This window comes from Xiphophorus maculatus, chromosome 4 (assembly GCF_002775205.1).
Source record: "Xiphophorus maculatus strain JP 163 A chromosome 4, X_maculatus-5.0-male, whole genome shotgun sequence".
NCBI lineage: Eukaryota > Metazoa > Chordata > Actinopteri > Cyprinodontiformes > Poeciliidae > Xiphophorus > Xiphophorus maculatus.
In genome coordinates, this window is record NC_036446.1 from 5,986,838 (window position 1) to 6,000,990 (window position 14,153).

Here is a 14,153-nt window from a genome sequence, read left to right on the forward strand (position 1 = left end):
CCGACCTTTCACCTACTTCCCCTCTCAAGCTAACAGCTGCTGCACTGCTAAAGACAACAAACGGTCGGCGTTTACAAAATACAGGTAACGTTTGTTATTGGCGACAATTTGAGTGTTTTCACTGTTTATTTGTCAGCGCCGCTTTAATTCATAAACCTTAACGGAAGTAGGTAAATAAGCCCACGGGGAAAAGAGGGGGAGTGTTTGTTTCGCTTATATGTTTTTAAACTGGATTCCGGATGTAGCTTTAAACACCGGCTTCATGCTAACAGCCTTGTTGATAGCTCAGTCTTTAAAGCCAGCAGCTGGCGGCTATATATGGGATTTCTTGTGAGGCTGTTTTCAACTTGAATGTGGGTGAACTCTACGATATAAGCTGTGTGTATGCTGTCAAACACCGAGTCATGTGCAGTATAATAGTTGCATGGTATTAAAATATTATACTCTTGCTTTTGAACATTATCAGTAATTTGATCCCTAATGAATTGAAAATTGTTTATTTTATCAAAACTATTAAAGGCTAATAACTAATGTAGTATACATTGTTATGACCAGGGATTGTTTGTTTTTCGTTGAACTAAACTTATTTCAGTTTCATGAAGAGGCAAGTCTCAACACACCTGATTCAAATGGATGAGACCTGTAGATCTTGATGATCCTGAGGAATTAGTTCAGAATTGCAGAATAGAATAGAAAAAATAACCTTTATTGTCCCTCAGTAGGGAAATTTAGGTGTTACAGCAGCAAAGTGACAGACAAGTCCAAGCATTTAGATGTACACAAAAACATAAAAATAGGTCAGCGAATAACAGCAAGAGTAAGAGCAGTAAGAGCAAATTTACATAATAAGAAAATACTGTACAGTTATTTAAAGTAACTGTACAAATAACAGTTTGGAGCAGAATTTGTTAGCAGTGATGGTTATAGAGTCTTCACTGCTGGAAGGAAGGACATACTACATACACTCCTTTGTGCACCTAGTATTCAGCTGTCTGTGACTCTTCAGTTCAGCAATAACTTCCTTTACTGGGTGGGAGACATTGTCCAACAATGATGCAATTTTAGGATACACTTGTATCTCTAATGAACTAATCTAACTGCTTCCTCTTACCTCAGATAAGCTGCTGCTCCAAAATAGAAGATGACTGATGTCACCGCAGAGTCAAAAAAAGTCTTTAGGATTGATAATTTGAATCAGCTATGCTAGAGCAGGGAAACATCTAAAACATGCAGGACAATGGTCATTGAGGACAAGATTTCGACATCCCTGCTTAAGATGATTGCTATGAAGCAATATTTCTCAGCAATGGTTCCCAGGGCCCACACTTCTTCATGTTTTAATTATCTCCTTTAGCACAGCTGATTCAAATGATTTTGTTACCTGTACAGCAGGCTATCAAAGACTCTGTTAATCACCCATTCATTTAGTGTGGCAGTAGGGAACGCCTAAAACGTGTAGGACAGGTCCTGCCGACTAAGGTTGCGAAACCCTGATATAGAGCAGCAGGTGTGTCCACCTACAGGCCCCAGGAGGTTGGTAATGAACAATCATTTGACTGAAGTGTTGTAAACTAGGCAACGAACCTAAAGCATGCAGGATACCGGCCATAATCCTGTATATAATCCTTCTATACAGGATTATTACTGTTTTGATACAAATGATTTAAAAATGTAAATTTTGAAAAGTTACAACCACAAACTTTACAATTAAATGAGACACAAGTAGACTCTTACTAATTTAATTGGAAGGCTTCTGGAGCCAAATGATAGCTGTGGATATTTTTTATGGCTATCAGAGTAAAGGGTGGGCGATGCATAAATGAATCCATGCATTTTAGATTTTTATAAAGAAATGTTGAAAATAACATACATTTGCATAAGTTGGCACTGTAACATACTTGATTACGTAAAGGTAGACTAATTCCTATCAGGTAAGGTTTTGTTTGCCTTTTTTTTTACATTAAAGTAGACTTGAATAATTCTCATAATTTTTTTCCCCTACACTTTTTTTTAGTACTGGTGATTAAAGCTTGGGAAGAGCATTTAGAAATGTGGATGAGTACACTTGCACGTTTTGCTCGTCCCGTCTTTCAAAGGAGCCCCTCTCCAGTGGTCTGCAAGGCAATGAAAGCTTGTCGTAGGATGGAGCTGCCTGCACCAAGTTTCTGCATGACTCCAGTACATATTCGCAGACATCAAACCCTCGGTTCTGCCCCCATGCCTGTGGCTTCTCACTCAATGAGACATGTACGTGCTTTGGATGAGGAGAGGCTGATGGAGGTGGAATGGGAAGATGGAGGCCAAAGCTTGTACCCATTCACCTGGCTGAGAGACAACTGCCAGTGTCCGCACTGCACCCTGCGGTCAGCTGAGGCCCGCTTGCTGTTGATGGCTGATCTTGATATCCACACAGGAATGGATTCTGTGGAGGTTACTAAAGATGGCAAGGTTAGTTGTTACCTAACTCTCATCTATTTCCTAAGGTTGATTACTCTTTCCAATATTTTATGTTGGAAAAACATTTTTTGCTTAGTTTTAAGCTCTTTACATTGTGTGGTGTCAGCCCAGTATTGAGTAAATGGGATCTTGTGTTCCTTTGATTTTGGGTCGCTGTTTCAAAAGGTTCTACAGCTTAGCAGTTCAGCTATTTGTAAGTAGTAAACAGCACTGGTTTTGTTCATTGTTGCCTTTGTTCTTAGCCAACAAAGTCAACAATGAACAAGTACCAATGAACAAGAAATTTTAATTTCTGCAGCTATGATATTTCATACTTATTTGTAGTAAATGAGAATGTGGCTGCACATGTAAAATAACCCTGCCTGGCAAAAGAAAAAGTCACCACCTGGATTTAATTGAGCAAATAGGTACAAGCCTCCAATTGATTTGTTACTGGATGGTTATCTTTCAGTTGGCAACAAGTTACTTATCCCCAACCAATGCAATGGGCTGCTCCTCACTTCTTAACAACCATGCTGAGACACACATGCTGTGGTTGTGGAAAAGATGCTAGTCTGTTTCAGAAGGAACAAATCATTGGCATGGATGAAGCTCAGAAAGACGTCTAAGGATATTCCAGAAACTATAAAACTTTGGTTAAGAACTCTGCAACAAATTAATAAAAACTGGAAGGAAAGAGGGAACTTGGAAAAAGAAATGTGGTCAGAATAATACTCCAGAATGATTGTGGTTGGAGATCACTTAAATGTTTGAAATCAAATTGATAAAAAAAAAACAATGGTGGAACTCAGAGCTTTACTTAATTGTAAAAATAAGAGCATTTCCACATGCACAAAGCAAAGGGAGATCAAAGCTTTGAGACTGAAAAACTGTGTAGCCATAAGAAAGCCACTAATCAGTGAGATTAACCAAGGACAAATGCTTTCATTTGCAAGGTACTATGGAAGATGGTCAGGTGGTGATGAGTCTACATGTACCCTGTGATGGTCTGGAGAAGGCTTTTCGCAGTGGTCAGACTCTCCCATCTTCAATATAAGATCTTGGTGAAAAATTAAAACAACTTTGTATGGAAGTAAATCTTCCATACAGAAGCTTATGAATGACGTAACCTAAGCTGAAGGGGATAAAATATTATTGTGCGTGACCGTTTTTTGTAGGTGATTTGTTTTTTGCCTAGGCAGTATAGATTGGTTGATGTTTTTTGGTGGTCGAGCCTTTTGCCTCTAAATTTAGCAATGATTTATGTTTTTGATCCACAAGGGAGAAATAGTTTATTGATTGTGTAAATATTCATCATATTCCCATGATATTATCATATGTTTAATCCTTTGTAAAACTGGTGTATGAGTAAGTGCTCAAATGTTCTTTTAAAATATGCATTTATTTTGTATTAGAGCAGTTCTCCTTATGAAATGTACCTAAGTACAAAACTAGATTATTATTTGCTTTTGTATTTCTACTAGTGATGTGTGTTAAATTATATGCACACAACTTTGTGCTCAGGTACTAGAAATAGTCTTTGCCAGGACGAGAATGACTGACCTCTGAGTGCAGCTGCCTTATGATGAAGTGCTGAGGTCAAACAGGGAGATGGTCTAATTTTGGTAGGCTAGCCATGAACCTTAGGTCCTCCAACAGAATCATCTCTGAGCTGCCTGCTTCTCCCTAAGGATTCGGCTCCTAAAGTGGGACGCAGCTTTAAGCAGATTCAGTTTTCACTGTTCCAACCATCCAGGAGAGTCATCCTCAGATGTTTTTTGCCTTTGTTATGTAAATTGACTAAAATAACCCCTGTATAACTTTCTGTTTGCACTGTACTTACTGTTCTTGAATTCCTTGAAAAGTTCATTCTTGCTTTTAGTTATTTAAAAATACTGAAACTCTGACTTCATTAAGTGCCTTTAAATGCGTTTTAGTTTAAAATAGTCAAAGTACTGTACATCATCATAATAAAAGATATGTCCTTCAATATGTTTCTCCACTTGTGGATTAAACCATTTTTGTGAATTTCAAAAAGTAGATATTAAGGAAAGAAAACCTACAGTGGGTAGTCAAAAACTGTTAATTTTTTTAAAAAAAGCAATGCTTTCTTTGTTAACATGTTTCAACATCAAAATGTGAAGAGTTGAAAACAGGAACCTTTTGATGAGAATCAGTATCTAGTTATGTTTTTTCAGGTTTCCATTGTGTGGCCCGACCAGCACATGAGTGTGTTTGATGCAGAGTGGCTGAAAAAACGCTGTTTTTCTGATGCTGCCAGACAAGCAATGCAGGAGGAGCTGTTCCTCAATGGTGAGTTTATCTTTATCTTTTCTCTTCAAAATATGTTTTTCTGTATTTTAGAACTCAACCTGTTGTGGATCCGTTTGATATAATATTTTTTTCTGGTGTAGGAAGCACTTATCAAGTAATCTTTTCAACAAAAATGCTACAAAATAAAAGTAGAGGTAGAATTTCTCTCTGAGTTGTTTCATAAAGGTTTGAGACCATCCCACAAAGTCAACAGTAAAGTCCTTTTATTTCATAGGCCATAAAATAGGAAAGACTGTGTAAAAGCAGAAGTTTAAGATACTGGTTATAGTTATGGTAAGAGAAACAAATTTGATTAGACATGCACATATGAAAAATGAACGGTTACCTCTTTGGACATATAAAGTGATTTTAATGAATGGAGTGCATTTGATGATCACTAAACATATGCCATGTTAACTATAGACTGTATATTGTTTAAAAACAACACAAAAAGTGTCAGCACTATTAATATTAAAGTTCTGTTAGTATTAAAGCACAAAGCCATGAATATTTTTCTAGCTTATAACACTCAGTTGAAACTGGAGGATGCCATGTCATGAGACACATAGTTATTCCAACATTCAACAGTGATATTGTAGAAAGAAACTTATGTCTTTTTGGACTTTAACATAATTGTCTTTCTATGGAAAATAACCCATTGAAACTCATTTAAGCTTTGCTTTAATTCAGCAGTTAAATGTAAGAAACATTGGGCATTAAAATATGGTACTGATTCCTTAATAGAGATAGTTTTCAATCCTACATAAATAAAAGGGATTATATGGTCCCATAATTTTGAAATAAAGTGCCTCAATGAATAAACTGGTATTGGTGTGTTCACTGATCACTGAAAAAGTGGGAGTTTTCAGTTTAGCTGTGTCTAACAAATGGAAAATTACCTGTTTTTATTTGCTGACCTGGTAACCACCAACCTGAACCAACTGAGGGAAACCTGTTCAACAGAAGTTGTGCTCACTGTTGCTTTCCACATATTTAAATTAATCTTTATTGACATAATAGAAAGAGCAAAATTTGTGGGAAGATATTAGACCAGAGACCAATGGCAGGGATGGTGATGCAGACACAGGTAAAGAGCGATTTTAACTTGCTGAGAAAAACATATTTATTGAAAGCAGAAAGCAGGCAGTTGTCAGGACAGGGTTTTTACAGATCTTTCAGAATTATGCTCATTCATACTCTGAAATATTTCTATCTGAATTAGCATAGAGAGAAGGCCATGTGTAGTTTATATTTATTTATTTCACTTTCTATGTTCATGCCATTACATTAAATTATGTGGGTTATTACCCTGTTACCTTGTCAATTCCTTTCAATTTTGTGTGCAGAGTATTAATTTACTTACAGGAATGATAGTTTGCTGAAAATTTCATGTTCAGTGTTGCCATTTCGCATTTAATGATCTGGCTACTTCCCCTGAAGATGTTCAAGGGTAAAGGGCAGCTAAAGCTTTAGATAGTTTAAAGAACTAAAGTCGGTCTCCTGGTGGAGAGCTGTGGCTGTTAGTGATTATTTGTGTTTTTAGCACCTAAGAGGAGGTGCGGTTGAATGTGAGAGGATGACAAATCACTCAATGGACCTCTAAAAAATTTGTTCCCCCCATTTCTGAGATGATAGTTATGCCTCTAACAGGAAAACTGCACCAGTTGCTTTCACAATTTATGCCAGGTACTAAATGTTCATAAAGATGCTAATTACTTCAAAGCTAATTGTTCAAAGTTGTAAGTATTAACACAGGATTGCATGGAAACCTCTGTGCCTGTACTTACTCTTTATTTAAGACTTTGTAAACACGAGATAACATGTTAATATGTCCTAGTTTGATGAATATTGCACAAGCTTGCACTCATACAACTTACAAGAAGAGAAAATTTTAAAATGCCGCAATGTATATCTTTAATAATTGCCTTTCAGACGGGGTCGGACAGGATGTTAGATGAAGAGTAATATGAAGGTCCTTATGGTGTCAGACCCAGTCACAATTTATATTATTTTGCAAAGTATGCTGTAGTTTTGTGACGTGTTGGGGATAATTGAGCTCCTTCCACATGTATTGGGAAAGATTTACTGTTAGCTGTTACCTTCCACTGTAAAGATAAGATTTAGAATGATACTCTCTGTCTCTGTGTTCTGAGACTGGTGATCACTTTCCAATTATTGTTGATCTAATGGGCAAAGAAATAATTTTTTTAGGAGGCCATAAATCATAGCACAGCTGTCTCCCAATTAAAATGAAGAACAAACACTTCGGTGAATTACTTAGTTTCAGAGCTGTAACTAAGGGCAATTTATCAGCTTGCCAAACAGCAGGTGTTTTCTGGTTGTTCATAAATAACAAACCAGCATGTGAAATAAAGCTTATCACTCATGATAATTCATCTCGTGTGGCAATATGAGTGCCACTGGATATGCCACAATGATAGCTCAAAAGCTTAACTAACTTTTTTATATTCTGAAGGACATAACAAATTTGCACTTTATTTTATTTTAACTCAATACACTTCAGCTGATAAGTAAATGAGGCTGAAATTCACTCAAGTGAACATACTGTATGTCTTCCCAGCGATTGCTGTTAAATGACAGACTTCTCAGTTTGGTCTTCATCATCTTTTTGCTTTTTGTTTTTGCAAATATTACAAATTTGCTTCAGAGTTGCATTTTGACAACAATATTATATTTTTGGACTGTCTCAGCTGATTGGTTGAACGTCCGTCTTGGACTCTATCCTTCTGTTATTCATACATACTTTTAAATTTAGACATTTAAAGCCTATTTTTCTGAAAATGAGCTGCTAAATGTGATATTTACTGACTGTCATGGGGCAACCTGGAAGAGAAATTTCCTTTTTGAAATTGAAATATAATGGGTACTTACCCAGTGGTCACAGCTTGAATAAATTAGATAAATAGAACGTGCATTTTTTATTTAGTCGTTAGTACGCATCGAGTGTGTATGTGTGTGGCTGTGAGAAAGACTATTAGGTCCTGCTCAGACATGAACATTAATGGCTTCATCAATCTGGTAAAGCGGTTGTATTCAGTCATTCAGACGTAGCCCGCTTTCATGTTAATGTTCCTCGCTGCGTCATTCAAACAGTGACAAAAAGAGCCATAGTGTGCACTTGATATTTTGAATTTGCATAAATGAGGTACTTCAGTCTTCATTCAGCTGTATCTTTTCATGTTTTTGAAAGTATCTCATTATATCACAATAATAATCCATATCTATCTGAGATTTGTGGGGTGTCATGAAATAGCAGAGTTGTTGGATATTAGCTCAAATTTAATTTTAAAGGTTTTTCCACCTCAAGAATAGACATGGTCAAATGTTTGTATTCTGTCCTTGAAGGTCAGTGAAATGTTACTTTTTCTTTTTGAAAGCTGAATCGGTTCAAAGAAATTGCTCAATTTATACCTAAATGTTTTTAGTACCAGTATGTCTGGAGTGAATTAATAAAACAGATTTTTTATGGTAAATTCACAGATTTTTTTGGTGGCCCTTGAGACTATTAGTCTTTGCTTTGTAGTGATGTTTTAAACTATGCATTTATCATTATTTAGTATCATAGATACCTTTCAGCTTTTCATCGGCTTATTTGAAGGGCACAAACATGCTGCAGGGTACTTTGGTATTGTTGTGTGCACCATACTGAACATTGAGCAGAAAAAGCAAAGGTCAGAGCTTACTGACAAGCTAAGATTATAGCTATCCATGATAATGGTAAAGGCTATAGGAGCATCTCCAGCAGCTTCATGTCCCTTTGACCTATTCTGAGAAGACCTGAAACCCCAGCTCGATCAGGATGATGGTCCAGATAGTGGAAAAGGTTAAGAAACCATTCAAAACACTTCAAACTGTATGCAGAGATATAACTAAAATATTACTCTCTAGTCCCTAGCAATTTATGAAGACTCAGAAAGACTTCCACATAGAGAGAAAAACATAAAACAAACAATTGCCAGATTTCACAAAATCTGATATTTCTAGAATTGTATATATAGGTATATATAAAATACTGATGAGACAAAACTGGACATTTTTTTTTCCAGTTTTGCTCTGTCTAAAGAAGGAAAAAAGTGAAGATTTAACAGAAAAGGACACTGCATGCCTTCTGTAAAACATGGAGGGGACAACCCCATAGCCCAGGCATGTGAAGAGTAAGAAACTGTTGTAAGTTTCCAGAAATTCCTCCATCTACTTTAAAGTCGCTGTAGACCTCTCTGTATCCTTTCTGAACAGTCTTCGTCCTGTTTTTTTTTTTTCCAGCAGTTTTGCAGAGGCATGCAGTTCAGTTTGTTTCTTTAGTTTTTTTCCACTTGATGATACCAATCTTCATTGTGTTCCTTGGCATGTCTAATACTTTGAGAATAATTGTGTACCCGTTTCTTGACCAATAACTTTTAGACTTGTTGAACACTCTGCACACCATGGCTTTCACTGTGAAATGCGAATAAGAAAATGTCAGAAACTCTAAATCAGTTCACTGTTATTTTGAGTTAATCAGAGATACTCCAACAAGTGGTTGTTGTCTCTGGTGTAGATGTTGTGATTAATTTGATCACAGTCAAATCTGCAGATTTTAAGATTTTCTCTCTTAAAGTATTGGTTTTGTAGTGGTTATCGAGTTCATTAAAGGTGGAAAGACCTGGTGTTTTATTGGGGATGTGTAGACTTTTATGTTTTGCACACATTACAATGTGCGCCTTGTCATATTTATGATGTAAAATTTGAAATTAACTTGCCATGCTGATTCAAACCACACACTGTCCTGTTCTGTGCTCTTTTAGTACATTAATTTAAAATTTCCCTCTTTACCTTTTTAAGAAGGGTTACTTTGTCATTGATTTTCTTAAAGACTGGAAGGGAACTCATTTTACAGTATATTTACAATGGCTCAGTACACTTTACAGTCTGCCAGACAGCAGAGGAGAAAGTTCAGCTGTGGAACAAGGTAGCAGCACTTCAGTGGAGCGGGGGATGGACTGCAGTCAGTTTGTGTATACACACGTGGTCCTGAAGGACCCACAGGGCTAAGCGGCTCTTGTTCTACACTGATTAAGAGTTCATGTGTAAGTGTTTGTTAAATTTCATAAGTCCTCTATTCATGCGGAAGTGTAAACAGATCCCTCTTAATAGCACTTTACGGATGAATAGTTATTTTTTGATTTTTTTTATTTCTTTAAAAACCTTTACTTCAAAGGTAGAAGGACTTCACAATGATGCTATTTAACTTCTGAGCTTGAAGACAATAAAACCTGATATGTGTGTGTACACATACACTTTGAGTTTAATTATTTCCTCCTGCGCACCAGTCTTACATTCCTTACACCAGACTAGAAAAATTTACATTCCTCTAAGATAAATGATGCTTAATTTTACTCTGCTTCCCACTTCCTGAAACAATGTCTACAGTTTGAATTTCTCTTGTCTTTTTCACGCAGCACAGCTAGATTTTACAGGCCCAAGTCTGCCTGTTTAAGAGTTTCAGCTATGAAAGTGTGGCACTCAGGGGACGCTGAGGTCAATATGATAATTGAAGCTTTGGGGTTATTATTCACCATGCATTATATCGTTTTTTTCAAGTTTGAGGTAATGTTTTTTTCTTCGACTTGTACGTTTCTATGGAATTTCAGATCTGAAACCGCAGTGCACAGTTCACAAGAGGGACATACAACAATTTTTACGGTGTGCATTTAGATGTATCATGTAAAAACATTAACTATTTCATGCTAAGTGAACTAAATGAACATTTTGTTTCCTGCATATTTATAGCAGTGTTTTATGTGATGGAGACACTTTATGTCAGGTTTAGGATCTACTTGGCAAACAGAATAATTCCTGTTCTCAATTATTCTCAAGATGTTACATGCAATTTTTTATTTTCTCCTCAGTCAAGTCTGCAGCTTTATCTCCATTTTGTCACCATAAGTGTAATGGATTCACATGCAACTGTCAATATATTTAGCTTAATGTCTTCATACAGCTGCTCCAGAAAAACCTGAACTATGTGAAGTGTTGAGAAATGGTATGAGTCAGTGAAGCATCAGAAAGGCTGATGTCTGTATAACTGAGGGACTTATTCAGACCCCTCCATCTGTCTCTGCCATATGGAAAACTGATTTAAAGTGAGGGTCGAAAAAAGAGCTGCATGTTCTTAAAAATACATTCTCAGTCCTGTCAGCGTCGCCTTTGGCAACAAACAGAATGCTGAGTCTCCAAATCCATGTTACAGGAGTTTAAATAAAGAACTTTCTGCTGTCCAAAAAAAGTTCTTGCAGGCTTCCCTTTCTGTCTGCTCTCCTGTGTTTATATTCTTTAACACAGGTTTCTGTGGCAATTGGTCTACAGATGTTTGGCCAGGCCAGTTATTCCTGATAAATATTGTTCGGGTTCAGATTTATTTGAGTCCCAAAGGGCAATTAATGTTAAAGCAAGTAAAAAAAGAAAAAAAGACATAGAAGTTAGGAGACATACAGACAGCATTAAATACTGTTCTTATCATATATGGTTTCACTTTTTAACAAAATGCTGTAACAAATCAGCATTTACAGTAGCCACTACACAAGTCAATACAAGAGTATGTCCTGAACTCTTATATTTAATTATAATCTCAACTTTGATGTATTCTAGTGAGCTTTTATGTGATACACCATCAAATGGCAGCTTATTACAGTGAAGGGGAAGGAAAAGAACACACGGTCTTAATTTTTCATGCAAATATTAAATATGATACATTTTGAAGCAAAAAAAAAACAGTTTGACATGTGGATCCTGCTCTATTTACATTTTTCCCTCTAAATAAAGCTAATTTATTTCAGAAGTCAGATAATAAGTTTTATCCAAATGACCTATAAATAATCAGTTCTATGAAGTCCTTGGAGGTTTGTTAGAAAACATTAGAGAACAAACCACATCATTAGAGCCAGTGAACACAGCAGCGATAGGTTATAAATTAATATAAGATTGTGTTAGTATTTCAAAGGCAGTATTTGAAATCCAAATCTACATTAAATAGACAATCTCCCCATCCAATCAGTTTGAGCTATTTTCAGAGGAAATAGCTAAAGAAAAATTGTCTCTATGTGCAAAAGTAGTAGAGAAATACTCCTAAAGACTTTCAGAAGCATTCACTTAGAAGGCGTGAATACAAATACACACAATACTTTATAGATAATTACTTTAAAAATATTTTGAAAACCATATAAGCTTTTGATTCCTCCTCATAGTCACAGACATCCCAATAAAATGCAATGTTGTAACATGAAAAATTTCAGGGGTGTGAATACATTTTGAAGGCACTGTAATGATTATTTAAGGACAATTTATTTATTCACATTTCCTGTTTTAAAAAAACCTTGTTGTACATCTAAGGTTTGTGTATCTGAGTTGGTGTTGATTAATATTACATTTAATGTTTGAGAGGAAATAAACCAAGAATGTATCAAATATTTTCACCATGACTCTCAAATGGATATGCTTTAATTACATATTGATTCGTGGTGCTTTTGTTAGTCTCCCATCAGTAGAAATCTTTACTTGAATATCACTCACATAGTGTTTACCCACTTCCTAACCTTTAGGTCGCACACAATAATTTTTCCGTTCTGACAAGGTGAACTTTAAATGTTTCGCGTCACTTAGGAGACCGAGGATTTTAAATTGTTCCTGGGAAAGCTTGTGTCAATCAGAATGCAGTGCAATGACTCCTGCTTTCACCAATAAATCTGCCAGTGATATACTCCACGCCTGCCAGATGCTTTCAATATTTAAACCATGTCATCATCTTAAGCCTCCCATTTTGTGCCTGTCATGTTTGTTTAGTTGAGATGGGAATTATGACAAATTTTATGTCACTCCATATGGAATGAGGTAAAAATTATGCCCCAAGATTGATATTTAGTAAATGTATTCTGTCTTTCTGCTAAAGATCCCATTACGATCCTCACCCTCAACAAGGCGTAAAGACAAGTGTTTGTTAAGAGCTCCAGTCATTTATTGGTTAGAGTTACCTAATTAGGTTTCAGTAATACAAGCAAGTACCAGTGCTTTGTGTTCTTCGGCCCACCTCCCCTTCACATTTAGTGTGATTTCACACATCAAGTGAACAATGCTTGACTGGTAATTTGATCGTGTAGTGGCAGGAAACAAAAAAGGCTTAATGACTTTCTGCTCCATTTACATTTATCTTTTGAGAAGTGCAGTACTTGGCTCTGAGTGCAAAAAGCAGTTGACATGCACACATTTGCAGTAGAGCTTCATTTTTTTGGCCAGACTGATACATCAATATTAATTTCTTTATTTATTTTCGTCTTTAAGTAGTTATCGATTGATATTTTGTGTGCTTGTAGAAATTTCTACCTTTTTGATTGTGTTTCTTTCTAGATATTAGTTTTAGCCATTGTCATATAAATAAATTAAGGAACAAAAGACAGACGCAAAAAGGCCCAATTTTTTCATCGGTTTGAAAAAAGATATTTACACACACATCAGACATTAAGTCAGACTAAATGACACTTTTTAGGTCAGATGAGCTTTAACAAAATTATTTCCATTTGCTAAGTGTCAGAATAATGAGAAGGACATTTTTTATTACTGTGAAATGAACATTTATGCTTTTAATTATTCTATTTTCATTTTTTACTTAAAAAAAAGTGTTTTCCTTCATTAGGAGACTTTTAATCAGTTTGACTGCCCTATATTTTAGCTATTATCAAGTTGCAATAAATGTATTGAATTTGGATGTGTTTGATTGCAATTGAGATGACATTTTTGGAGACTTGGTGCTATATAACAAACTCAAAATTTCCATTGAAATTACCATCAGGGGCCTGTATTGTGAAAAAGTTGCCTTGGAGCTATACACTAAATATAGTGTGTGTGCATGGTTGTCCTGTGATGCACTGGCGACATCTTCAGAGTGTACTCTACCCAATGACAGCCGGACAATGGATGGATGGATGCATTACAATGTGGAAACACCCAATCTTGTTTCTGTACACCACTTACATGCTCTATTGTGTCTTGGCGAATCACTTTAATTCTTATTTGTTTTTAAACGATTCTCTTTGCATATTTTATTAGGTTTTGAAGTTCCTTCTGTGTGGCTTGTTTCTAACTCGTGTTCCAGCTTTACACATATGATTTTCATGAGTTAGTAATCCATTTCAGTTACACATTCATCATAAACTTGCTGAATGACTTTGTCATAACTCTCCTGCACTGTTTGAGTTTGGACTTTTCTTCATTAAAGCTGCTGACTGATTCTGTTAAGCAGCAGCCGATTTGTCAGGTTCTTGTCTTGCTGGTGGATTCTGGTCTTGATTTATTCTTTTTTTTTTTGTCAGCCAACAGCCTTTTGGAAGCGTGTCTTTATTTCAGTGGGAATT

General features: G+C 36.0%; 1 protein-coding gene across 1 annotated transcript in view; it reads left to right on the plus strand.

The window, feature by feature from the left end:
* The window catches only part of bbox1 (gamma-butyrobetaine hydroxylase 1), a 27,744-nt gene continuing 13,591 nt past the window's right edge, over positions 1-14,153 (plus strand). The window contains exons 1-3 of the mRNA XM_023332502.1: positions 1-84; positions 2,015-2,448; positions 4,635-4,749. Coding sequence (XP_023188270.1) covers positions 2,050-2,448; positions 4,635-4,749 — 514 coding nt within the window. The 5' untranslated portion in view covers positions 1-84; positions 2,015-2,049. The remainder of the gene's footprint in view (positions 85-2,014; positions 2,449-4,634; positions 4,750-14,153) is intronic.